General features: G+C 59.1%; 1 protein-coding gene across 1 annotated transcript; it reads left to right on the top strand.

The window, feature by feature from the left end:
- Positions 1-2501: 2501 nt before the first annotated feature.
- LOC106485073 (nuclear receptor subfamily 2 group F member 1-A-like) lies at positions 2502-12070 on the top strand. Its single transcript, XM_067313491.1, has 3 exons — positions 2502-2582; positions 8989-9516; positions 11796-12070. The coding sequence occupies exons 1-3, from the start codon at positions 2570-2572 to the stop codon at positions 12068-12070; spliced, it is 816 nt and encodes a 271-aa protein (XP_067169592.1). The 5' UTR covers positions 2502-2569.
- Positions 12071-25867: the final 13797 nt, after the last annotated feature.

The raw sequence follows: 25867 nt of genomic DNA, 5'->3' as shown, positions 1-25867 counted from the left end.
GAGGCTGGCGCCCCCCCCGGCCCCGCTGGGAATGAAGGATGAAATTGCGAGCGACGGCTTTTACGAGCAATTATGGGAAACAGCTTATTTACGGGCTCCTTTGACCAGCGGCGGCACTCGAAAGGGCCCGGGAGCTGTACGTGCATCTCAGAGCCGCCGCTGAGCCCGGGCGAGCTCGTGACACCCGCGGAGGGGCAGCCAGCGGCCGGCTCCCGCACGCCGGGCCCGCCTGATTTACGCTGGTGGCTGGCCCAGCCAGACTGCTTTAAGCCGGGCGAAGGGCAGCTTTTTCCTTGCGTGCAGTGCGGAGCCTCCGGGCGATGCTTAAAATCTCACTTTTTTTTTTTCTTCTTTTTTTTTCTCTTTTTTTCTCCTTTTTTCTCCCCTTGGCTCGCTTGAATTGTCACGTCTCGGCAGCCGGCGCAGCTGGACGCGCGGTGGCTTCGCGATGCCTGTGATGAGGGTTTTCTCCCCCCGTTTTTTTTTTCCCCCCCTTTTTTAATTGTTTTCCGAAGCACGCGGTCACCCTCGCCTCATAATTTGCCACTTCCCTCATTTAACGCCGCGCAGCGCGTCGCACGGCCAGGCCACGCGAGGGGCTGCGCCTCCGCCCGGCCCTCCCCGGGGTCGGGGTCCCCTCCGCGACTGTCGCCGTCCCCATCCCTGTCCCCATCCCCGTCCCGTCCCCTCCGCCCCAGCGGGACCTTCCACCTGGCCCTGAACCCATGGACCACCCAAGCCACGCCCCCTCCGCCCAGACCACGCCCCCTTATAGACCACGCCCCTCGGCGCGCTGATTGGGTGCGGCCCTCCGCCTGGCCGGCGTTCCGAGGGGGCGGGGCTGTCAACGTCAGGCCCGCGCCGGGAGCCGCCCCGCCCCCTCCTGCCCTTTTACGGCGGGCAGGTCCTTATATGGGCAGCGCCTACGCGGACGCATTGTCGGGGGGCTCCGGCGGCGGCGCCACGTGACGCGCCCCGGGTGCCCCGGGAGGGGCGGGGGTGCCCCGGCGCGGGGGTCGCGCTGCACAGGGCACGGACAGACGGACCGACAGACGGACTCACGGCTCCGTGCATGCCCGCACACACGTTGCACACGCGGCTCCGTGCACGCGCTCACACGCGTTGCACGGAGCTCTGTGCGCGCACACACACACACGCACACACACGTTGCACAGGCATCCGTGCACACTCGCGGAGGCACACCCAATGCACGGGGGGCCGTGCACACCCAGCGCACGTCGCAAGGGGCTGCACACACACACACGCACACGCACACACACGCTGCCCCCTTCCCCGCCCCCCCGGGCCCCGGCATCCTCCGCCCTCCCCGGGGCGCTCGGCCCGGCCCCGGAGCGTCCCCGCCCCGCTCATTCGGGGCTAATTTCTACTGATTTCCACCCAATTCCTCCGGGGGGGGGGACGAGTCCTCCCTGTCGTCGCCGCCTCCTGCGGGCGGGCCGGGCCGGAGGGGACCTAGGCGCTCGGAGCAAGCGGCCGGTTCCCCCTCGGGGCGGGGACCCGGCCGGGGCAGCGGGGGCAGCTACGGCCGCCCCGGGCCCCCCCGGAGCCGGCGCCCGCCCCCGGAGCCGGCCCTCCCGCCGCGTCGGCAGCCCCCGCTCCCCTCGCGGGGAGGGGAAGGAACTTTTCTCTTTCTCCTCCTCCTCCTCCGCCAGTCCTTCCCCGTCCCCCCGGCCCCGGAGCGCTCCGCCGCCGCTCCTGCCCCGGCCCTCCCTCCCTTCTTCCCTCCCTCCCTCCCTCCCCAGCGCACTCCTCCATCCCTCCCTTCCCCATCCCTCCATCCTCAGCGCACTTCTCCGCCCCGTCCCCGCGTCCCCCTATCCTGAGCGCACTCCTCCGCCCGTCCTTCCCCATCCCTCCCTCCCGAGCGCACTCCTCCATCTCCCCTTTCCCCATCCCTCCATCCTCAGCGCACTCCCCACCGCCCCGTCCCCCTGTCCTGAGCACACTCCTCCATCTCCCCTTTCCCCATCCCTCCGTCCTGACCGCACTTCTCCATCTCCCCTTTCCCCATCCCTCTGTCCTGTCCGCACTCCTCCATCTCCCCTTTCCCCATCCTTCCCTCCTGACCGCACTCCTCTGCCCTGTCCCCCCATCCCGACCGCACTCCTCCACCTCCCCTCTCCCCATCCCTCCGTCCTGACCGCGTTCCCCCGCCGCGCCCCCCTCCGCCCTCCCTCTCCGCAGCCCCCCGCCGCCCCGGAGCGGCCCCGCCGCCTCCCGCATGGCCACGGCGGCGGGGCCCTGGCCGGGGCCGGAGCCGCCGCCCTGCGCCCCGGAGCCGGCGGGCGCGGCCAAGGCGGCGGCGGCGGGGCCGGGGGCGGCCGAGAAGGCGGCGGCGGCGGCGGCGGCGGACTGCCTGGTGTGCGGCGACAAGGCGAGCGGGAAGCACTACGGGCAGTTCACCTGCGAGGGCTGCAAGAGCTTCTTCAAGCGCTCCGTGCGCCGCAACCTCTCGTACAGCTGCCGCGGCGGCCGCGACTGCCCCGTGGACCAGCACCACCGCAACCAGTGCCAGTACTGCCGCCTCCGCAAGTGCCTCCGCGTCGGCATGCGGCGGGAAGGTGAGCGGGCACCGGCACCGGGAACCGGGCACCGGCACCGAGCACCGGCCCCGGGCACCGGGCAGAGCGGGGCGCGCCGAGAGGAGGGCAAAGAGCAAAGCAAAAAGAGGGAGGGGGGGGAGGAAAAAAAAAGTCCAAAAGAGCAAGAGGGAAGCAAAGGGAAAGCGATAAATAAAGAAATAACGGGAATAAAAATGCGAGCGGAGCTCAACGGAGGAAAAGAGCGCAAAGGAGGGAGAAGGAGGGAAAAAGAGCATAAGAGCAGAGGAAAGGGAGCAGGAGGGAATGGAAGAAGAGGGTGAAAAGGGAAAGGGGGGAAAAAGGGGCGAGAGGGACTGGAAAGGGAAAGGGAGAAAAAGGGAAGGCAAGAGGGATTGAAAAAGGGGAAAAAGGATAGGAGGTGGAAAGGAGGGGAAAAAAGGAGAGAAAAGGGGAAGAGGGATGAAAAAGAAAGGGCAAAAGGGAGTGAAAAGTGGAAAAAGAATGGGAGAAAAAGAAAGTGCAAGAGGGAGCAGAAAAGAGGAAAAGGAATGGGAGAAAAAGAAAGGACAAGAAGGAGCAAAAAAGAAAGGAAAAAAGAGCTGGAGAAAAAGCCAGAAAAATCACGAGAGAACAAGAAAGAAAAAGAACAGGGAAAAAAGGGAAAAGGGGAAAAAAGAGGGAAGAGATCGAGAGAGGGAAAAAAGAAGGAAGAGATCAAGAGAGCAAAAACAACGAAGAAAAAGACAAAAGAAAGAAAAAGAAAGCGGGGAGCAAGAGAAAGCAAAAAGGGAGCCCAAAGAGAAAGAAAAAGAAGGGACGCAGAAAGAAAGAGAAAGGGAAAGAATAAAGAAAAAGTGAAAGAGAAAGAAAGTGAAAGAGGGAGAGAAAGGACTCTCAGAGGGGAAGGAAAGAGAAAGAAAAAGGGGGGAAAAAGAAAGAGAAAACTCTTCTCCATTTTTCTTTCATTTTTTCCTTTCCCTCTCCTCTCTTTATCCCTCTTTCTGTCTCTCCCTCCGTCCTCTATTTCCCTGTTGCCACCACTCCTTTTCTCCTGTCCCCTCTCCAGCGGGGCCTGGCCCGGGTGCCTCCCTGGTACCATGGGATCCCCCCGGATCACAGCTCCTTGGGACCCACTTGCCGGCCCTTCTCCACCTCTGCCCCATCGTTTGGGGGGAGACGCCCCGAAATCAGGGACAAACCTCCCTGGCGCAAGGCCGCCGAAGTCCGCGGCAGCCCGGCGTTCCCCCAGCGCCTCCGAAATCCCGCATCCATCACAAACCTCCCCGACCTTTATTTTTATTTTACTTTTTCCTCCCCCTTTTCTCCTCCTTTTTGCAATCCGAAACGCGCCGCCGTCGCCCTGCCGGGTTCCCTCCCGCTTCTCATCTTCTCCCGCGAGCGGAACGAGCCCCCGCACCGCTCTTCCCTTCGCTTTTAACGAGAGGGAAACGTGACAGCGGCCGCAAACCGCCGCGCTGCCCCAACGCCCTCCGCTCTTAGCCGCGCCGCGAAAGGCTCCGCGGAGGGAACCCGCTTCTCATTCGGCTTAATTAAATCATCAGCGCAACTGCTCTTTTGAACCGGGTGAACTTTTAGTTTCTTTGGGGCTTAGCTAGGGCTTGATTTATAGGTTCGTGTCTGTGCGGGGATGGGAACAAGTTACTCTTCCTCTCCGTTATATGTAGATTGGGGATGTGCTTGTTTAAAAAAAAATATACAAAAAAGCGGGGAATTAGAGGGCGATAATGCAGATATTCTTTAAAAGATTAGGGCTTTGGCTTTGGGGAGGAGCGTCTGGCAAATCTGAAGTTAATTAGTCGGAATTGGCTGCTCTAATACTTAGCGTGACCGGGATTAAAATCGCATTTCAAGCTAACAAGAATATGACATGTGCCGCTACCTTGTCTGACTTTAACCAGCCGCATAATCACGTTTGTTCTTTGTTTTTTTTTCGTTTTTTTTTTCCCTAAAGCATCAGCTTTAGAAGTATTTCTTTTTCCGCCTGAAATTGTACATTAGGGCCAAAATACGATGGTGAAGCCTTTGGGTATCGGCTAGCGCGGGGCTCCCCCAGGCAGATGCCGTCACGCTGAGCCGAAAGCTCAGCCCCGAGCGGTGCGTGAAATGAATCGCCCGGCGCGCTCAGTGCGTAATGAGGGACCCGGCGATGTTTTGTATTTTCTTTGTGTTTTATTTTCCTAATTGCAGAGACGGAGGGGGGTCGAGCCGCGCCGGTCCCGCGCGCGCGTTGGCTGCCACCGGTTTTATTCTTTCCCCGGTGGTTTTCGCCTCGCCGGCAGAAAGTCCTTCCAGTTTCGAGCCGAGCAAATTTGGGCTGAGTTACCTCCGTCGCCCTAATCGTATGCAGGAATATTATTCTCAGCCGGTGAAAGGGGTGAAGGATGAAGTTATCCTTCCCCGTTTGTGCCGGCAGCCTGAAACCCATCCGGCTCATCCCTGACGGCCGAGGCGCGAGGTTTGCATCCGTCTGTTTTCTTCCCTTGTCGTTGCGTCGGTCGCACGGGTTTGTTTTTGCTATTGAAGCCCCTCTCCGAAAGCCGGCGGTGATTTCCCGCTGGCCGGGAAGCGGCTCGCGAGGGGCAGGCGACCCTTCTCCGGCTCCCGTTTCTCGGCCGGGGTTTTCCCCTGCGGGTCGGTGCAGCAACAGTTGTGACACCCAGAGTGGCCGAAAAGTCGCCCCTCTGGATATATATATATTAAAAAAAATAAATCAGTAAAATTAAGAGAAGGCAGAAAACCTCGAGGGCTGTCATGGTGCTGCACCGCAGCCCTCGCGCGGGAGCGCAGCAAAGTCGCCGGGCCCTTTGCACCGAGGAAAACCCCTCGGCGGCCCCGCGAGATGCCCCGGCGCAGGCTCGGCATCGGGATTTTAAATGGTTTCTCAGCGCTTGAATTGACATATTGCTGCAAAAGCCGAGAGCGTTTGGAAACAAAAACAGCTCCGTTCCCCGTGCTTCTCCTGGATTTTATTATTTTTTTTTCCCCCAATGGATTTTGTTCCAGGTAAATGTTTCTCTACGTTGGCTGCTAGGGAAGGAGGGAATTTATGTGTCAGCTCTGGTTGTGCGCTGGGGGTCTCGGGGAGCCCCACGAGCGCGACCGAGTTACAAAGTTTGTATTAAAAAGCCACCTGCAATGGGGGGGGGGGGGAAATCCATGCTTGAGCTGAAGCCCTCTTTAAAACACGACGTGGGAATTAATACCTCGAGGCAGGAGATGTTTCCCTCCGGGGAGGTTATCAAAGGGCTACCCTCGGTTTCAGCTTTTTTCCCCCCAAAAAGGCAGCGTGGAAGTGTGTGTGTAAGGGAAGGCCTTTTGGACAGATGCTCCGGGCAGCGAGACCTGCTCCTAGCAAATCTTCCTTGTCCTGCTGCAATAAATACATGGGGATTAACTCCTTTTCCGGAAACCGGACAAATTCCCCGGGATTTCTGGCATCTTTGCTTGCAGCTGATGTTTGTGCTGGGGCTGCCCGAAACGTGGAGTTTAACCCCGTCTCCCAAGCCCGACCTGCATCCTTGTCCGTACAGCTTTGATTTCTTCTAATAACAAAAGAGATTTCTGGGCCATGTTAAAAAAAAAAAAAAAATCAGCTTTTTATTCTGTGTTGAAAACGCCGCAGCGTTTCGGTGGTGGAGAGAGAGGTGCAGCCTCCGGGTTTCGTGAGCCGTGCAAAAAATGGGTCCTTTTGGCCCATTCCCGAGCTGACCCGCCGGCTCCCGCGGGATTGCTGCTGCTTCAGGCTGCTCAGCTCAGGGGAGCTGCTGCTGTGCTTAGCAGGGGTCGTTTGGGGTCAGAATTTGGCTTTTTTTCCTTTTCTTTTTTTCCCCCCCCCCTTTTGTTTTAATTCAGAAAAGGAAATTGCCACGAGCAGCTGCTCTGCGCGGACGGGTTTTGTTTGCCGCTCGTCCCGGCACCCGCTCCCGGTGCCGCGGCGCTGATTTAACACTGGGGTCCGGTGCCAGGGGAAGGTCCTGGGGCACGGCGCTGCCCGAAGCGTCCTTCCTCCCAGACCTGCTCCCACCTTTGATTTTTTTAGGAGGTTTCCAGGTGCCGGGAGACAGGAGAAGGCTTTCCTCCAGCTGCGGACGCGTGTGCACGAAACTGCCACGGGACGCAGCACCTGCAGGCGGGCGAAAGCACCTTGCGTGGCTCGAAGATGCCCATTCAAAAGCGTCTGGGTAAAATATTCCTGGGCGCCTCTCGGCTCGCCCCGGGGTTTTGGGCGGCTCGGCCGTTTCGCCGCCGGCCCCTTCCCGTCGCGTTCTCCTCGCCTCGGTCCCTGGGCGCCAGGGCAGGTCCCTGCTGCAAGGTGTCTCGGCAGCGGAGGGACGTTTCACCGTGCTTGTGCATCATTAGCGTTATGTTTTTTTGGGTGCTTACCGGAAAAACAGCCTTTCTGTGTTGTTTTTTTTTTGCCTCGTTTCCCACGCTATGCGAGGCTGGTGGAAATCCGCAGACTGCGACTGAGCCGCCAACGGCTTCTCCGACTCGAGGGGGAATCGGGCACGGAGCGAGCCCGGCGAGGCGGTCCTGCAGGCATCGGGCGGCCGGCCGCTCCGTGCCTCAGTTTCCCTTCCTGCAGCCTCGATGGCATCGCTGGGGCAGGGCCCCCGTCTCGCCCAGCTTGAGAAAGGGGAGACCGGACGCCGTCCCCACGGGATGTCGAGGAGCCGATGTTGCTCCCCGTCCTTGGCCAGGGGCAGCTCGCTCTTCCAGGACAGCGGCTGGGAATCGGCACCGAAAGACTCCCGGGATCCAACCACTGGTTTTGGCCGGATTTATTTCTTAAAGATGTTACGGGTGGAAAAAAACCCACAGAAACCTCTCTCTTCCCTCCAGGGAACAGAGTAAGGAGCTGAGCTGGTGTCAGGCAGGATTTAGGAAGGGGAGATCCAATCTTGGCTTTTGGAAAAATCCCTCTGGGCAAGGCGCGAGTGACGGGAACCAGCTTGGTCCGGTGGCAGTAGCGGTTTGTTCGGCCGCTGGATCCGGCCCTGCCAGCGCTGGGTGATTTCGTGAGCCGGGGAAGGTTGCAATTCAAGGTGGTGCGGATGGGGGGTAAATCAGGCTGGGGGGAGCCCTTCGCAGGTGCTCCCTTTGTTTTTGCACGTGTTTTGGGGCTGAAAAGGGTCGTTTCATCCTCCGGGAACTAAACCCAGGAATTCTGAATTCTGTTTTGCCCCAAAGAGGTGCAGAAAGGGGTTGCAAGGGATCAAAGCACCGGCCTGGCTGCCCTGCGTGGGCTTCCAGGGCGCCTTTTCCCTCCTGTTGCATGAAGCCCTGCGGGGCTGCCCAGGCCCGTCTGCAAAACCCCGCGTCCCTCGCAGCTGGGGCCGCTTTCTCCTGCTCCCTCGCAGGCCGATAGGAGCTTTTGTGCAGGGAGATATTTTGAAAACTGCGATGCTGCGGTGCCCGGCCCTCCGCGGCCCTGGGGTTCAGCCGCTCCTGCCGCCGGGAGCCGGGGGAGCTGGGACCCGGCTCGGGGCAGCGATCCCGACCGCTGCATGACACTTGGGATTGTCAAGCCGCATTAAGCTAAGCCTCCCTCAAGGGCTGCCGGCGCAGCGGGGGGGCGGCAATGCCTGGGACGAGCGTGGGGCCGTGCACCGGAGCTCACTCGTGGAGGATGTGCGAGCTGGCGCAGCGGGGCCCTGGCCCTCGGCACCGCGGCGGCCAACATCTGGCCTCAAGCTGCCTGGGATCCGGCCGGGCGGCCGGCGTCTGGGCTGTGGTTGGCACAGGTAGAGCCAGCGTGCCCTCCTTCCAGCCCTCCCTTCTTCTTCCATCTGTTTTTTTGGGGGTTCTCCCCAGCTCTTCCCACCCTGGAGCCCAGGCAGGGTTTCCAGGCCAATCCAGAGAGGTTTTTTTTTCATCCCAAACCCTCCAAACAGGAGGAGACTCAAGGCCAAAATGGGGGTGAAGGTAGGGACCTGGAGGGAAGCTAACAGGTGCCCGTCGAGGGGGTCGCTGGTGCCAGAGCCTGGGCAGGCGTCCAGGACACCTCCTTGGAGGTGGCCCCTCGTTAGCCCCATCTCATTAACGCTGCACGCAAGGAAGTGGTGACCCTGAATGCCTGCACGGGGCCCCCAAAATCTGTCATGCCTTTTCCTAATAAAAAGCTGGCGGCAAGCCAGCGCTGCCTGGGGTGGCTGATCCTCATCCCGCTGGGAGGCGGAGGGGCTGCTGGTCCCAGGGGTTTGTCCCCAGCCGGGGTGGCATGTCCCTCGTGCTCCTTTCCCCCTCTAAAGCGGGATGGGGTGACCTGGCCTCTCTTTCTGCAAAGCGGGGGTGATGCAAAGGGTGATGCAAAGGGGCTGTGCTGCAGAGAAGCCGGGGGGGGGTGGGGAGGATAGCGGGGGGCCGGGGCTGCCGCGCTGACCTCCGTGCTCCGCTCCTGCAGCCGTGCAGCGAGGCCGCATGGCGCACCCCCAGAGCAGCCCCGGGCAGTACCCGCTCAGCAACGGGGACCCCTACGCCGGCCACAGCTACCTGAGCGGCTTCATCTCGCTGCTGCTGCGGGCCGAGCCCTACCCCACGGCCCGCTACGGGGCCCAGTGCCTGCAGCCCAGTAACGTCATGGGCATCGAGAACATCTGCGAGCTGGCCGCCCGCCTCCTCTTCAGTGCCATTGAGTGGGCCAAGGGCATCCCCTTCTTCCCGGACTTCCAGCTCTCCGACCAGGTGGCCCTGCTGCGCATGACGTGGAGCGAGCTGTTTGTGCTCAACGCGGCCCAGTGCGCCATGCCGCTGCACGTGGCCCCGCTGCTGGCGGCCGCCGGCCTCCACGCCGCCCCCATGTCGGCCGACCGCGTCGTCGCCTTCATGGACCACATCCGCGTCTTCCAGGAGCAGGTGGAGAAGCTCAAGGCGCTGCACGTCGACGCGGCCGAGTACGCCTGCCTCAAGGCCGTGGCGCTCTTCACGCCGGGTGAGGACCGGCGGGGGGGAGGGGCTAAAGGGGGCGTGGCCAGGTGGGGTGGGGCTGGGTGGGTGGGGCTAGAAAAGGTGAGGCTCGGTGGGCTGGGGGTGAAGAGGGCTGGGGATGAATGGGGGTGAATGGGTGGGGCTGGGTGTGAATGGGAGTGAATGGGTGGGGCTGGGGATGAATGGGGCTGGGTGTGAATGGGAGTGAATGGGTGGGGCTGGGGATGAATGGGGCTGGGTGTGAATGGGGCTGGGTGCGAATGGGAGTGAATGGGCGGGGCTAAGCAGGGCAGGGATGAATGGGCGGGGCCGGGTGGGTGGTGCTGAATGGGGCAGGGCTGGGTGGGCTGGGGCTGAAGGGTGGGGGGGGTGGGGCAAAATAGGGGGAGGCTGAATGGGAAGGGGGTGGGCAGGGCGGGGCCGAATGGGGTTGGACTTAATGGGGTGTGGCTAAAGGGGGTGTGGCTAAACAAGGCGAGGCCAAAAGGTCCCGCCTCCTCTCCTTGGTGGCTCCCGCCCCATGTGATGGCTCGGGGATGAGGGGGCTGAAGGGTGCAGGGCTGGGAGCTCCCCCGACCCCTCTGCGGTGTCCCAAATCCCCCCTCCGTGTCCCATGGTGGCTCGGTGCCCACCGCCTCAGCCCCGCTGCAGGGCACAGGGGCTGTGAGCCCCCCGTCCCCCCCCCTCCTGGCACAGTGGTGCCCCATGCACGATGCCCCCACCAAGAGCCCCACGAGCGCCCGTGGCCGGGAACAGCCCCGCTCCTCCTCGCCTTCCCCGGCCAGAGCAGAACACGGATCTGCGACGGGAACCAAGCCCCGAAAACAGCAGTTTCCACCCCTGCAGCAAAGGGAGGGATCGGAAACCCCCTCTGGCGCCGAGCTCGCCTCTCCCCGAGACCCTCAACCCCAACGAGTCCCTTCACGGCCCCGGAGAAGCAGTTCTGGCTGTTTCTACCTGCGGAAAGAGGAGGCTCCGGGGGGGGGACCCACGGCTGGGTTGCGAGAACTGTTTTTATCCAAAATGAACCCAAATGAACCTGAGCGGTCGGCTTCAAATGAAAGTTTTGATTTTTCACTCCCAGCCGATTGCATTCGAGCAATCTCCAAACAAAACCAGTTGAGGAGACGAGATGCTTCTTTGTTTCTTTTCTTTTTTAATTCTTAAAAAATCAAAGCTAAAAGACAGCAGCGTGGGAGGGACAAGGACTAAACAAAGAAAAACCTTGCTGATTTTTCCACTCTGGACGGTAGCCCCGGGGGGGGGGGGGGGTGTCTGTTTGGTGCCCTGCAGCCAGGAGGCAGCCGCCGCAGAGCCACCGACCTTTCGTCTTGCTGGGTTCGAGCCCGGCCAGGGGCCGCGGCGGGGAAGTCTGTTGGGATTTGCAGCATTTCCCACCTTTCGAAGCAAGCCAAAAGCAACTTCACCCCGGATCCCGTGTCCCTGGGGCTCCCAGCTGGATTCAGGGGGGTTTTACACCCTCAGGGATCGACCCGTTCTTTTTTTTTTTTTTAACCCCGAAACCTGGAGTTTTGGAAGAGAAAAGCGCTGGGAGATGGTTACTGCTGCTTCTTGGAGATGCCCAAATTCCCATCCCAGCCCACGCTCCCGGGCGGAGAGCGCATTGCCTGCGATTCAGGGTGTGCGCGAGCCCTGCAAGGCTCAGCCGGAGGACACTAAAAGGTCCAGATTAGCCAGAAAAAGCAAACGAGAAGCCGGAAGAGCCAAAATTTTGCTTTCTCGAAAGGCCCCGTTGTTTTCCCGCCTGGCTGTTCCCGGTGACGCCGATGGTGCCGGCGGGCTGGAGACTCTCGCGAGCGCCACTGCGAAAGGGCGAGTCGAACCCCGGAGCCGGGGGGGGGGGGGGGGGTGGCAGGAGGGACGGCGCCTCCTGCTTAAAACCCCTGTGTCTAAACGGACCCCCCTTGCAATGAGTTCCCCCCCCCAGTGATAAAGGCTGAAGCCATTAGCGATATTTTCCATGTATCGAACCATTATATAGACATATACATGTATGTATTTTATATATATAGATATACACACACACATATATATGAATATCTTTCCTATAGCATATAGCAGCATCTTGCAGGGATATTTGCCGCGGCAAAGGCTGGCTTTGCAGCCTGGCTTTCTGACCCGGGATTTCATGGAAAGGGGAAAGGCGAGAGGAGGTTGAAGACAAAAGCGAAAGCCCCGAGCGGGACGCTCTTCCCGGGCTCGCGGCCGGGTTTCGGGGGTCCCCGCTGACGCCTCGCCCCTCTGCTTCCTCCCTCGCCGCAGATGCCGTGGGGCTGTCGGAGCTGGGCCCCGTGGAGAGCGTGCAGGAGAAGTCGCAGTGCGCGCTGGAGGAGTACGTGCGGAGCCAGCACCCCAGCCAGCCGAGCCGCTTCGGGCGCCTGCTGCTGCGCCTGCCCTCGCTGCGCCTCGTCTCGGCGCCCGTCATCGAGCAGCTCTTCTTCGTGCGCCTGGTGGGCAAGACGCCCATCGAGACGCTCATCCGCGACATGCTGCTGTCGGGCTCCACCTTCAACTGGCCCTACATCGCCATGCAGTGAGCCGGGGGGGGGGGGGCAGGATTGGGCCCCGGCGCCCCCCACCCCGGAGGGGCGAGGACGGGGTGGGGAATGGCCTTAAAAAGGACCCGCTCCCTCCCCCCCGCCCGCCGTCTCCCCCCCCCCCCCGAAATCCTCCCCGCGCGGCCTGAGAACGGAGAACTCGTGACCGCAGTGGCCTTGACAGCGACAGCGATTTTTTCTCCCTCCCCCCCCCCCCTTCCCCGTCTCCCTGTTTGAGGGGGAGCGAAAAGAAATGGAGGTTTCGGATCTGCGGCAAATCGGCTCCGAAGCGAAGCGAGAGACTCCGGGAGCGGCTCAGGCGAAGCCGAGCCGGCGCCTCGGCCCCGCGCGGGGCAGTGCAGGGGCAAAGGGAGAGGTGTGGACTATTTATAAAAAAAAAAATAAAATAAAACCTATATTATATCCTAATTCCTCCGTTTCCCTCGGACGGTGAAAGCGTGGGTCGTTATTATTATTTTTCCCCCCCTTTTTTCCTTTTCGAAGCGCTTATTGTCTGCGAGACGACGAGCTCCCCTGTGAATCGTGAGCTTTTCTTCTTCTTTTTTTTTTTTTTTTTTTCCTCCTTTTTCTGCTCTTAAAAAAAAATTAATCCGACACTTTTTTTTTTTTTTTTTTGGGTGCAATCGGCAGTATAATTAGAGCTGCCGCTCGCTGAACGCGCGCCAGCGGCGCTCTCGCCCGCCGGCGGCCCCGCGGCTGCGTGCCGGGGCCGGAGGTGGCAGCCAGATGGGCCGGGAGCCCGCTCGCGCCCCGGCCGCTCCCAGTACGGGCCCAGTCTTGTCCCAGTATGGCCCCGTCTGTGCCTGGCGTGACCCGTCTGAGCCCTGTATGGTCCTAGTCTGATCCCAGTGTAGTCCCAGTCTGATCCCAGTATGGTCCTAGTCTCATTCTTGTATGACCCCCCCCCCCCCCCCAGTCTGATCCCAGTATGGTCCTAATCTCATTCCTGTATGGTCCCCAGTCTGATCCCAGTATGGGTCCAGGCTTGTCCCAGTATGGTCCCCAGTCTGATCCCAGTACAGGCCCCCAGTCTGACCCCAGTATGGTCCCAGTCTGATCCTAGTACGGGCCCCCAGTCCGATCCCAGTATGGCCCCAGTCTCATCCCAGCACAGCCCAGCCGTGGCCCCCGAGTGTCCTACGAGCCACCAGCGAGGGGACACCGACGGGGGGGGGGGGGGGAGCAGCGCGGCTGGGGTCGAGTCGGGACGGCCCCCGCCACCACCCCAAAACCCCGCGGCGGGGGCGAAGCCGGGGCCGGCGGTGGTGGTGGTGGAGGGGGAACACGCTGCCCACGGCGGAGCCGAGCGAGTTTTATTACCGGTTTTTAAAAGCCCATTAGAGAAAAGTCAAAAGTGGCCTTTTCAAACCAAAGGACACGGGCCCAGCTTCATTTGACCCTTCTATAAATAACGTCCGGCGGGGAATATTTTAAACAAACACCGAGCGGGGTGAATTATGCAGGCGGCGCGGATCAACAGGAGACGAGGCGCTGGGAATTAATTCAAGGACGAACCGGAAAAGGCCACGGGAAAAGTTATTGCCCCGGGGGAGAGCGGCGGGACCCGGCGTCCCCGGGGGACGTTTCAGCTTGTGGCATGCAAAGGGGGGGGGGGGGGTTGGGATTTAGGTGGGAGCCGCCGCTTCGAAGCAGCCCCCCCCCCCCGACTCCTTAGGAAAAAGGAAAAAAGAAATAAAAAAACCCCAAAACCAAAATTATATTGTGAGAAAGCTGCAAATCGAGAAGTTGTCTCCTTCGAAATGACGGGCCGAGCCGTCAATCAAAGTCAATCAGAGGCGGCGAGGCCTTGGAAGCGGAATGGGGCCACGCTGGGGGGGGGGGGGGAATTAAAAATAATAACCAAAAACAAAAAAAGCGTTAAGCACCCACAGGGAGCTCCCGGCTGCAAAGTGGGAACTGCCACGGACGGGCTTTTTGCAGCCAGCGGGACCCAGGGTTTAGCCCCGGATGGTGCCAACCTTTAGCTCCTGCTGGGATGTTTTTCCCCTCCGGTTCCCCCAGTTTTGGGTCGCCCACACCCAGGTGGGACTGCTGGAAAGGGGACGTGGGTGTTCGCCCCGTCCTGCCCGCCTGGGAACTGAGGGTGCAGCTAATGCCGGTGCCGGTGCAGCTAACGTTGTCCTCGGCCCTGCTGCATCCACGTGCGTGCAGCTAACACCAAACGTGGGGCACCAAATGCCACCTCTCCTGCGGCTAACTCTGTCCTTGACTCTGCGGCATCCACGTGCATGCGGCTTACTCCATCCCGTGTGCAGCTAATGCTGGCTTTCCTGCACCTAATGCCGTCCCTGGTGCACCTAACACCATCCCTCGTGCACCTGATGCTGTCTTTGCCCTATTGCACCCCTCTGCGAGCATCCAACGCCAACCCAGGTGCATCCAACGCCAACCCAGGGGCATCCAACGCCAACCCAGGTGCATCCAACGCCAACTCAGGTGCATCCAATGCCAACCCAGGTGCATCCAATGCCAACCCAGGTGCATCCAATGCCAACTCAGGTGCATCCAGCGCCAACTCAGGTGCATCCAATGCCAACCCAGGTGCATCCAACGCCAACCCAGGTGCATCCAATGCCAACCCTGGTGCATCCAACGCCAGCCCAGGTGCATCCAGCACCAACCCAGGTGCATCCAACACCAACTCTGGTGCATTCAACACTGCCTGTGGCTCCGGGGTGCCCTTGCCCCAGCTGCAGCCGACGCTGCCAGAGGGATGCCCACAATCAGAGCCCTGCGACTGCAGCCGCGGTGCAAGAACAGGCGCGCAGCACCGGCTGGCACGCGGTGCACAACCCACCTTCCCGCACTGGCAGCCGCGAGCCGACAGCCAGACCAGCACCACCTCCCCCCCCCCCTTCCCGATCCCGCTCCCGGCACGGCAGCCGCCGCACTGATGGCGGCTAATTTTAGCAGCCTGGGAGGTGATCCAACGGCGCGGGCGCTGGCGGCGGCAGATAAATTTCTCGATCGATCGATTAAGTAGCTGTTTGGCTGAAATCGGAGCGCTGCGCCCGGCTCCGGCGACTGGTCGCGGATGGGCGCTGCAGCCCCTCTCCCCCGTTTGGCCACCGCGACGGGCTGCTCCATCTGCCACCGAATTTACTGATTGTCAGTGGAATTAAACAAGTGAAAATTGCCTGTCAGGAAAATCTGTTAAATCGAAATTTATGTCAGTTAAAAGAGAGAGAGAGATGGCAAAATTCCCTCGCGAGAGGCTCGGTGGCCACGAGCTGCTCCCGCGGGCTGGCGCCGGGGGACGCGCTGCCATCCTGCCCCGCGGCAAGGGTGCAAGGGGTCGCCCCTGCTGGGGAGCTGGAGAAAGGTGATGAAAAACCCTAAAAAAGCCCTAAAAAAAAAAAAGCAGGTGGAAAAGCAAGAAGGGGGCATATGGCATGCATTGGTGTGCATGCAGATGTGCGTGTGCATGCAGATGTGCATGCAGGTTCATGCACGCCCGCGTGCAAGCTCGTGCACAGACGCGCGCGTGCCCATGCACATGCACGGGGCCGGGCAGCCGATCGATAATTCGGAGGTAAGTCTGCGGTCAGCAGCTCGGTGCTATGCGAAGGGCTCTGCCGCCGGGTTCGGCTCCTTAACTCTTTGGCGGCCGGGAGGCGGCGAGAAAGCCCAGCCGGGAAGCGCTTCGCCACCGGCAGCGGCTCCTTGCCGGCCGCGGCGGCCCCCGCGGAGAACTCGTCAAGGTCGCCTCGTTGCCGGCAGCTAATTTACAGGCCTGACATTAAGGCACCAGACAAAATCCGGCGACCGCGCGCTCGGGTGGCTTATATACGGCGGGAGGATTTATCGGCCGGCACGGGGGGCCGCAGCGCTCGGAGGGGCCCTGGCGTCCTCGGCATCCTCACCGCCATCTTCATCCTCATTCCCATCCTCTTGCTCGTCTCCATACCCATCCTCATCCCCATTCCTGTCCTCTTCCTCAGCCCCTTCTCCATTTTCATTCCCATTCCTGGCCCCATCCCCATTATCATCCTCATCCTCGTCTTCATCCTTGTCTTCTCCCCGTTGTCATTGTCATCCCCATCTCTCTATTCATTCCCCATTCCCATCCCTATTTCCATCCCCATCGTCATTCTCTCCCCCTCCTCTTCCCCATCCCCTTCCCCATTTTCATTCCTATGTCTGTCCCCATCCCCACCCTCTTCCTCAGCCCCTCCTCCATTTTCATTCCCATTCCTGTCTCCATCCCCATTATGATCCTCATCCCTATCTTCATCCTTGTCTTCTCCCCGTTGTCCTCGTCATCCCCATCTCTCTCTTCATCCCCATTCCCATCCTCTTCCTCACCCCCATCTTCATCCTCATCTTCTCCCCATCGCCAGCCTCATCCCCAGCCCCATCCTCATCCTTATCCCCATCTTCATCCTCGCCTTCATCCCCATCCCCTTTTGGGAAAGCCCCTGAATCCTTGTTCATGCCGAAGCCGGGCGAAGCAGCCGCTGGTTTCCGAGCATTCGGCTGCGGCTGCCGGGGACGGCCCAGGTCCCCAGCGGTTTATAATGAGCTTAATTCCCTGTTGAGGCGACACCATGCTTCAGCACCCCCGGCCCCGAAAACGCCCCCGCCGGCCGCCCCGCCGGCATATCCCTTTGGAGGGGGCTCGCGGTGCGGGAAACGGCCCCTCTTCCACCTCCCTGCCCGGCTCGGCTGCTCTGTGCCTCGGTTTCCCCATGCGGGCGGCCCCGTCCGGGAGAAGCCGGGTGGCTCATACAGGTGGGGGGGACATGGGGGGGCTGGATTCCCCCTGCTTCTTTCCCTTAAAACCCAGCGGCCTCCTCCGGCGCCTCGTTAGCCAGGGTGCTTCATTAGGCCATGGCGGGATGGGGACGTTGCAGGCGGGTTTCCGTGGAGGCCACCAAACCGCTGCTTCGGATCCCGCCGACGCTGGAAGAGCTGTTTTTTTTCCCGGCCATTTCAGGGCATTTTCCCCCCCCTTTTTATCCGGCACCGACTCATTCAACCCCTTTTCCCCCCTCTGCTCCGCTTTTTTCCCCCCCATCCCCGGGTGCCGAAAAGACCGGGGTGGGGGGGGGGGGGAACCCTTCCCCGCGCGGGCGCCCCCCGCTCGCGCCGAGCCGATGCCGGGGCCCCCTCCGGCTCCGTGAAAAGCCGGGACCTGGCCAGGTTCGCCGAGGAAAAAGGCTACTGGGCTTTACAGTAAGGCGCACTATAGAGCCACTGTTCCAGGCCTGACCCCCCGGGTCAGAGGTGAAGGGTTTCCCAGGAGCGTCTTTGAAGAGACCCATCTTTGATGAGAAAAGCGCCTCTATACAGATGTCTCCCGATTACCATGAGAATGGGGAGCGCACGGCGCCCGCGGCGGCCCCAGCGGCAGCTTTCACGGCGCGCCATCAAAACGCCCCCCGTTCCGCCCGCTCCGCTCGCCCGCTCGCCCCGCTTTCACCTCGTCCCGGCTCTTCCTCCCAGGGAGCCTCCCCCGCGGCGCCGGCGGCCTTCGGCCTCCCGCGCTCCTCTCTCCTCGCCTGGGGTGGGGGCTGAGCGGCGCCGCGGGAATTTTCCCGCCGGGGTTCCCATGCAACGCCACCCACCCCGGTCCAGTCCAAACTGGTGGGAAATGCCAATCCCGGTCCGGCTTCTCCTGCCCAAAACTCAATCCGAGCTGCTTGCCAATGCTCCGGATGCCAGCGGGGGCTAATAAAACCACCGGAGGGGCTAATGTGGCCGTAACCCGCCTTTGATACGCCCGGGAGCCGGTGCCGGCGGCAGCAGCCGCCCCAGCACAAGGCGCAGGGTTAATGTCCATGAAATCGCCCCTTCAGCCCGGCTTTTATCTGCACGTCAAGGCGTTGGGATCGGGAGGGGGGGGGAATGCGGCTGGCAGGCGCAGGGCGGCACGCACTGAGCTGCTGGCGGTGCCGGAGGTGCCCGGCCTCGGCCCTCCCCCCCCCCCCCCCCAGTGGGATTTTGCTCCTTTTTGGGCCCCTGCGAGGGATTTTGCAGGCCGCCTTCCCCGCTGGAAAAAAACTTTGGATGCGACAGCACTGGCGAACGCGTCCGAAACAGGGACCAAAAAAAAAAAAAAGCGGAGAAGGGGCAAAGCTGTGCAAAGAGCCCCAACGGGAGAAATACGGCCCCAGGAGGGAAACCTCCGCCTGGTGTCTTTAGGTCAAGCAGGAGGAGACGAAACGGTTTTAGGCCAGAAAAGGCCATTTTGATCGTTTCGCGTAGCCCCTTCGCCGGGCGGGGAGCCGCGGGCTGTGCTGGCCCAGGGCACCTCCCTGAGCGTCACCGTCCCCAAGCGTCCACGGTCGGGGTCTTCCTGGGACACCGGAGGAGGAGGAAGAGGAGGAGGAGGAGGAGGAGGAGGGCAGGCGGTGGCTGGAGCGAGTTTTTTCCAAGCTGCCCCGCGATGAAAACCCACTTGCTTTTCGGCACCCAGGTTCCCCCCCCCCGGCTCTTGGCGAGACCCCGTTGGGCATCCTGTATCTTTGATACACGGGTTCAGCCGGGAAAAACCATCGCCAAAGGCGGAAAAGAGAGGAAAAAATGAAATAAAAGTGGCGTCTCGGCTGCAGAAACATCCCCATTAGACACCCCGCAGCAGCGTGGCTCCCGGCCCCCTCCCGCCGCCAGAGAAAGGTCAGCCCCTGACTAGTTCGTTATCATTAGCTAAGGCCAATTTAATCACAGCGACGGCGGATAAATCACGGCGGACAGACAGAGCACTTTCCTCCCTCCCCGCCTCCAAGGTTGACAAATCTCCCGGCCGCCTTCCCGGCTTTGCCAGCTCCGCCGGCCGCCCAAAGGGCCCCGGCCGCCCGGCTTTGCCAAATAGCAAAGGACGTCGTAAATCAGCCGGCCGCTGCCCATCCATCAGCTTGTCAGCCTGAAGATCAGGGTCACGGGTACGAAAGATCAGGGGTCGCGCGGGAACGGCAGCGGGTCAGGCGCGGGGCCGGATGGGCAGCGCTCGGCACCGCTCGGCCTCCGCGGCGGGAGGCGGCCGCCCGGCAAGACGGAGCTGCTGCCGGCCCCCGGGGTCGCGAGTCCCGTATGGCCGGGCCTGGTTTATCCGTATCGGCCCTGACGATGCCTCTTTGGGGTGATTTAGGGCTGATTTGGGGCACACCGCGGTGCTGGATCCCGACTTTTTGCCGTGGCACCGGGCCCCGGCGTTTTCCCACAGTGCCGGACCCTGATTTTTTCCCGCAGCACCCTGCAGGAAAATTTGGGGCACCCCACAGCCGGAGCCGTCCATCCACCCTCATCCCCATCCAGGGTCCTGAGAGCAGAGGGGAAACTGAGGCACAGAGACCCTGCCGCCACCAGCAGCCGCATCCCGCCGGCAACAGGGGGGGCACATCCAGCCCCCCCCAGAGAACAGGCCGGGACCCAAAAGACGGAGCCGGAGCAGGCATCGAACTTTCCTTCCCGCCTCCCTCCCTCGCCACCTTCCTTTTCTTCCCTCGGTTCTTTTCGCCTTTTTTTCTTGCTTTTTTGGTTTTTTTTATTTCAACCTAATTGAAGGGGGGGGGGAGTGGAAGATAAGAGCTGCCAGGGCTAATTACACCTCATTATTCCAAAGGATCTCTCACGCCTCACTTCTCCTCAAACGCCGGCAAAAGCGAGGGGGAGGGGGAGGGCTATTAAGGGAAAAGCCGGGTGGAAAACAAAGTTGGTTAATTCACACGGCGCGGCCCCGCGGCGGCTGCGTGGGGGCTCCCCCTCCGCCTCCCGGGGCGCCCGGCTCGCCTGTGCCAAGCAGGGCTCCGGGGGGCCGTCCGGGGGGTCTGGGGCCTTTTTAGGCTCTGCGATGCTTCGAGGGCAGGTCCAGGCATCTGGATGAAGCCTGGTGGTGGAGTATCGGGAGTGGTTTGCATTAGCTGCTCAGGGTATCGCCTGCCTGCTCTGGGCCTCAGTTTTCCCTTCTGAAAAATGGGCTCAGTGCATGGGCAAATCACTCCATAATCCCATAACGACCCTGTGGAAAAGCACAGCCCCTCTTGTGGCTTCCCCCATCCCATCCCGCTGTAGCCAGGGGTCCCCTTCATCACCAGGCCATGGGGGTACACAACCCTCAACCCGTTTTGGGGGCTGGGTCCTTCCGAGCGCACTGAGGGCTGATTTTTTCCGCAGTCGGGGTTATCTCTCTGCTTACACGTTTGCTTCCCTGGGGTAGTTTGCAAAGGGGGAGGAATCTCACCAGCCCGACAGCCCATGCCGCCGAAAAACAGCACAGGAGGCTTCAGCCCCGGCAGAGGCAGGGATGGGAGCGTCGCCACGGGCACGGGGGGCTTTGCACGGCTGCAAAGGGCGACGGAGGCCTTTGCTCACTGAGTCCCGGCCACGTGCCGACCTTCCCCATTGCATCAAGAAAAGTTACAGCAGCAACTTTTTTACAGCAACAGCAATCGCGGGTCTGGGGTTTGGCCGCTCCGAGGGCTCAGCCAGGCGGGACCGGCCTCGCCGCTTCTCCATGGCCTCTTCCGCAGGGAGAGAGGTGCGTTTTGCTTCCCCCACCCTGCAAAATGCAACTCTGGAAACTGCTTCGATGCAGTTTCCTCCATTAAAGCACAGGCTGCAAAGTCTCCAGCGCTGGCAGCGAGGTTATTCATTCCCGTGAAAAAGGGGGATGCAGTTGGGAGCAGGTGTCGAGCAAGAAATGTCCCCTGTTGTTTTGCAAGGCGAGCCCTTTCCATGCACGTGACGGATGCCCTAAGAAGTTTTTGCACATGGGATAAATACTAGCAACAGCATCCAAAGGATGAGGCTTGGGGTGGTTAAACTGGGCACGGATCAGGGTTTCTTTACAGCCCGGGGGAGAAACTGGGATTTTAAGTGGGAGATGTAAGGATAAATCAGCTAATTCAGCTGAGTCTCAGCTTTGCCGTCTGCAAAACCCCATTTTCCTCCTCATGTTTCGTGACCCCAAAGTCTCGACACCTTTTAGTTAAACCAGCCAGGGAGGGCCGAATCCATTTCTTTGTTCCACTTAAAAAAAACACCCCAAAAAGGCCCCTGAAGTAACCTTTAGCAAAAGCCAGCGAAGCTGATAATAGGAAATCTGTAAGATTGCTATGAAATAAAGACACAAATACATGGGATGGAGGGACGCACGGTGAATTTGCGAGGATGAGCAGCGGCAGAGCGAAGGCCGGTAGGGGATGCCACCAGATTTAAGCTGTGCCTCTTGCTAGATATTTTTAATGCTGTATTGGGAGAGAGCAGGTGGGGGGGAAAAAAATGGAGAATAAACACTCTTCTCTAAAATACAGGTATTTGTCCATTTTCCACATATCGCCCCCAAATAGTCACTGCGTTGCAGGGCTGCTGCTTTGTGCCTTTTTATTTTATTTTAAACACAAAAGCACAGACAAGCAGCAAGAGGAATTAAAACAAGGAAAGGCGATGGCAAAAACCCTCCACTTTTGACACAGTTTCATAGTAGATGGTGGGGACCCCAAATCCCTGCAACCCCTTTTTGGAGGGTAACTGGATTTTGAGCTTTCCAGTGGAGGAATTTGGATGCTCAGCCAGCGAGCAAACAAAACCAGGAGAATTTGGTACAGAGGCTGTGGGGGGTTAAAAAAAATAAAATAATAATAATAAAAAAACTCCTTTTCCTTCTGATAACTCCCTCCCTTACAAAGCCAAATAACCCCAGTGAAGCTCTAATCCTCCCCAGAAATGCCAACGACTCCCTTTCCCCACCTAGAAAAGACCCCAAAGCAGCAGCTCGCTTCTCCGCTCTCGCCGTGAGCCGCCAGCGGTGCCAACACGTCCCTCGGCCTTTGCAAAACAAGGCGTTTGCAAGAAATCCCTGAAAACCCACCTTGCTGGACCATAACCTTTCGCCTTCGAGCCGGCACGGAGCACCGAGCGGGAAAACGAACGAGCAAGCAAAGAGATGAGAAAGGGAAGATTACCGTCAATAGTGCGTCCGCTGCAAGTTCATTAACGGGTGTTTTAAAAAGGCTCGGAGCCGCGTTAAACAAATCCCATCCGTGCCGTGCTGCCGACACCTCCAGCGCCGCTTTTATCCCCAAGATTTTTTTTCCTCTGTGCTGCTCAGGCAAATGCGGCGCTGCCTTTATAAAAACACGTTCCCATTAAAAACAAAAATGAAGGGAGAGAGATTAGAGAGGACAGAAGCTCGGCTCGTACCTTTTTGTTGGCTTTTTTCCCCCCCTTAAACGCGGGATGTGGCATCACCAATAGAGCCGGGTTTGCGGGTCGCGGCGGTGGTTGAGCCGCCGCCGGCAACTCCCAAACTTTACTTTTCTCTTTGCGATACTCAAAAGTATTTTCGGCAAGTGTTGAGGCAACTTCGCCTGCTTCTTGGAGGCAGCGGAGGGGGGGGGGAAGAAAGTAGCAAGTCCTCCAGCAAAAGCACGGCATGCCCGTGCAGCTCTGTTGGAAAAGAGCATAAAAGATACTTGCAGATTAATACTATTAAGCGGGATTTAAAAAAAATAAAGCAATTGAGGCTGGATAATGCCCTACATAACAAACCGCCTCTATTCTCCGGCTCCTGGAAGGTCCTTGGGCGCCTGGGGGTATTTAGCATGTCTTTAACAAAGCCGAAGGATTTGTATTGAAACGGCACTTTCGGACTCTCCGGCTCTCGCTCGCCCCGGACTTTGTGCGCGCTCATTTACACCTGGAGGACCAGCAGCGGCGTAAACCGCCAGGCAATCGCCCTCTGCGGCGATGCAAGCGGCCACACAGGGGGAGCGACGGAGGAGACTATTTTCCCAGCCGGAGCGCGTTTAAGACATTTTAAAGCACCTTTAAAAACGCGTTTGTTTTTCCCCCTCCAGTAACCAGCCGAGGCTTTGGAAAGCATAATCGCTACTTAAACTTTCCCAGACCTTATGCAAACGATGGATGAGTTTGGCTAAAAATTAAATTTAGTTAAGAAAGCCGAAAGCTCCTGGTTGCAATTACTGTAGAGGATATTTCAAGTACTTTTTGCTACGTTATCTCCGGCATAAGGAGGACCTCCGTGCCCAGAGAATTTGCATCACCCCGGTTTAGGAGCCGGGTTGATGCTGCAGCTGTCGATCATTCAATCGCAGCACGCAGTTTGCTAAATACGGCACCTAATTCGGGCCCCCAGAAAGGGAATTTTTGCAGAAAACTCGAAGCCGAGGGAGGGACCTCACAGGGTGTAGAACAGCTCTGGGGAACGGTGGGGCTGCGAGGGATGGTTTCACCCCAAAACCATGGTCCCCAGTGAGAGCAAGGACCTGCCATGGGGGGGGGTGGAATAGAGAGAACAGGATTCACTGGAAGAGACATGTCTTATCCTGGAAAAAGCAGGCAAAAGACAAAAAGAGGAGGAATTAAAGCCTCGCATCTAATGCAAGGCACCTCTAAGATTTTAGAAAAAAAATGGCGAACGTATTTTGTAAGATATTTTAGGAGGGAAATGAAGATATATTAATGGATAGATCTACTAAATAGATTTAGTAAATCCCCTTTGTCCCTTTTCATGGTGATTCAGGACTCAATTATTTCTCTCTCTGTAGAAGGCAACTTCCCAAATGTTTTCAGTGCCCAGGCAGCATTAAGTCAGCCCAAACGCAAACTTTTCAAAGGGTCAAGGAACTTCACCTCCGCCCCCAGCGCTGCTCGGCAAGACTCGCTTTTCCTCGTTCTGCAAAGGAAAAAAATAAAATAGAAAAAGGTTGTTTTTATGCCGGGGTCAATATTTCCTCCCGAAAGCACATTTTTCAATCTGTCATTCCCTTTCCCTAACAGGATTTGTTTTACGGTTGTAGGGACAAGGTATTTACCACGCTTTGCTATCGTCCGTTTGCTGGAAGAACCGATCGCATTAAAAATCCCTCTCGGAAAGACAAAACCGGCCAGGTGATTAATCCAAACGCGACGCAACCTCTTTGGTGCCGTTTCTTTTGGAAGCTACCTTTGCTTAGGGCAGCTGCAACGAAAAGCGTTCAGCATGGGTAAGGATGCTACGTAGCTACCTAAAAATTTAGGATGTACGATGCCTTTTCACGCTAACGTTCCCCTCCAAAGGGGAAATAAGGCGCCATGCAGCGCGGGGAAGCCCTCGGAGGCGGTTTCCCGACCTGCGGCAGCAGGATTCGCCTAGAGCATCTCGAATCCTTTGGGATTCGCCTAGAGCATCTCGAAAAGAAGAAAAAACTGCAGGGCTGACACCTCCCAGGTCTTTCCCCGCCAGGGCGACGCGGGGCTGCTTTTATTATTGCTATTCCTCCTCCAAGGCAGCAAAAACCTAGGCGAAGACTCTTGTGTTTTGGGGGGTTCACGGAAATGATCCCCAGCTGCAGAGCTCGGACAGGATCACCCTAAATCCAGCCCACAGCACCCAGCCTCGAGCTTTGCGCTGGGCCCAGCAGCCGGGTTTTCCAGCTCCGGAGGCATCAGGACAGGGTTTAACGCAGGTAGCTTGAGCTTCCCATCTCCCTTCCTCAAGCGATGCCTGTTGCTTTATTTGCAACTCTTTTTTTTTTTGGAGCGTTTCCCTCTTTCCAAGGGAAAGCTGATAAACGGGTGCAGACAAACCAAGCGGGCGATCACTCACACTATTATTATTATTAATTCCCATGCTGTGCTTTACAGCCACCCATCGGTGGAGCCGCCGTTTCGGGCCGGCGCGCGGCTCCCCGGCCTCGGCAAGGGTGCAGAGTTCGGCACGGGAGAGGACTTCAGCGAGAGCCGGCGGGTTGACAGCGCTGCAAGCAGGCGGGGATTGACAAGTCTATTAAATTAGGAAAAAAAACACCCAACATCCAGCAGGCTGAAGGGGTAGATCTTGATGGATGGGCTGTGTCCGTTCAGTTGCTCCCATGTTAACCCCTCGCTGGCCGGCCGCACCGAAGCAAAGCGGCCGCGATCCGCCCGACCCCGTCCGTGCGGCTCCCCAGCGCCGTTTCGCCTGGGAGCTAACGCGGCAGCGTTCGGAGCTTTTCATTCCTACGCGGCTGGACTAGGAGCACGCTCGTTCGCATCCCTAAGCTAAACATCAGCCAGAGATTATCAATATATTGGTGGAAAATATTCAGAGACAGAAAAAGAAACCGTGTCCTCCCCCCCTAAATGTTGCTCTAAAAAATATCCAACTGCAAAAAAAAAAAAAGAAAGAAAAAGACGGTAAAACCAAGACTATTGCACCGACAAATCCTTATTTAATCACAGAAATCAGCTCACCATTCCTCTCGTTTTGCCTCTCCTAAAACAGCCCCGCGAGCCCACGGCAGGGTCTTACCCCTGGAACTGCTGCTCATCCGCGTCCCAACGCCTCCTGCAAAAGCGCTGGCCGATTTGCATAGCGGCGCTGGGGAAGACGGCCGGGTTCGAGGGGACGGGGACGGCTTTTCCCGGCCCTGAATGACACTGGGGAAAGAAAGAAAAGAAGGGAAAAAAAAAAAGAAAGCCAACCCAACCCTCTAATCTCCGTGGATTCACGCCTTTTGCGACATTCCCTGCAGCTCAGGCCTTGGAGATCGGGAGCCTCCACCTGCCAACGGGGAGCAGAAACCCGGAGGAAGGTGGTTTGGGCACTGAGCTGGCTCCTCCAAAAACAGCCAGAGCATGGATGATGCATGGAAAAGCAGGTGATGGAGAGCAGTAGGAACCGGGGAGCATTGCTCGGGGCCGGGTATTTTAGCAGCCGTGCTGCCGGCGGGAGGAAGGAGCCATCCTCGCGCCCCGAGCGAGGCACGTGCTGAGGATTCGGGGTGCCCAGCCAGCTGCGAATTGGGTTTCCGAGATGAAGTTCAACAGGTC

The sequence above is a fragment of the Apteryx mantelli genome, chromosome 31, assembly GCF_036417845.1.
Source record: "Apteryx mantelli isolate bAptMan1 chromosome 31, bAptMan1.hap1, whole genome shotgun sequence".
NCBI lineage: Eukaryota > Metazoa > Chordata > Aves > Apterygiformes > Apterygidae > Apteryx > Apteryx mantelli.
Note: the sequence above shows the minus strand (reverse complement) of the source record. Positions and strands in the feature narration are given on the sequence as shown.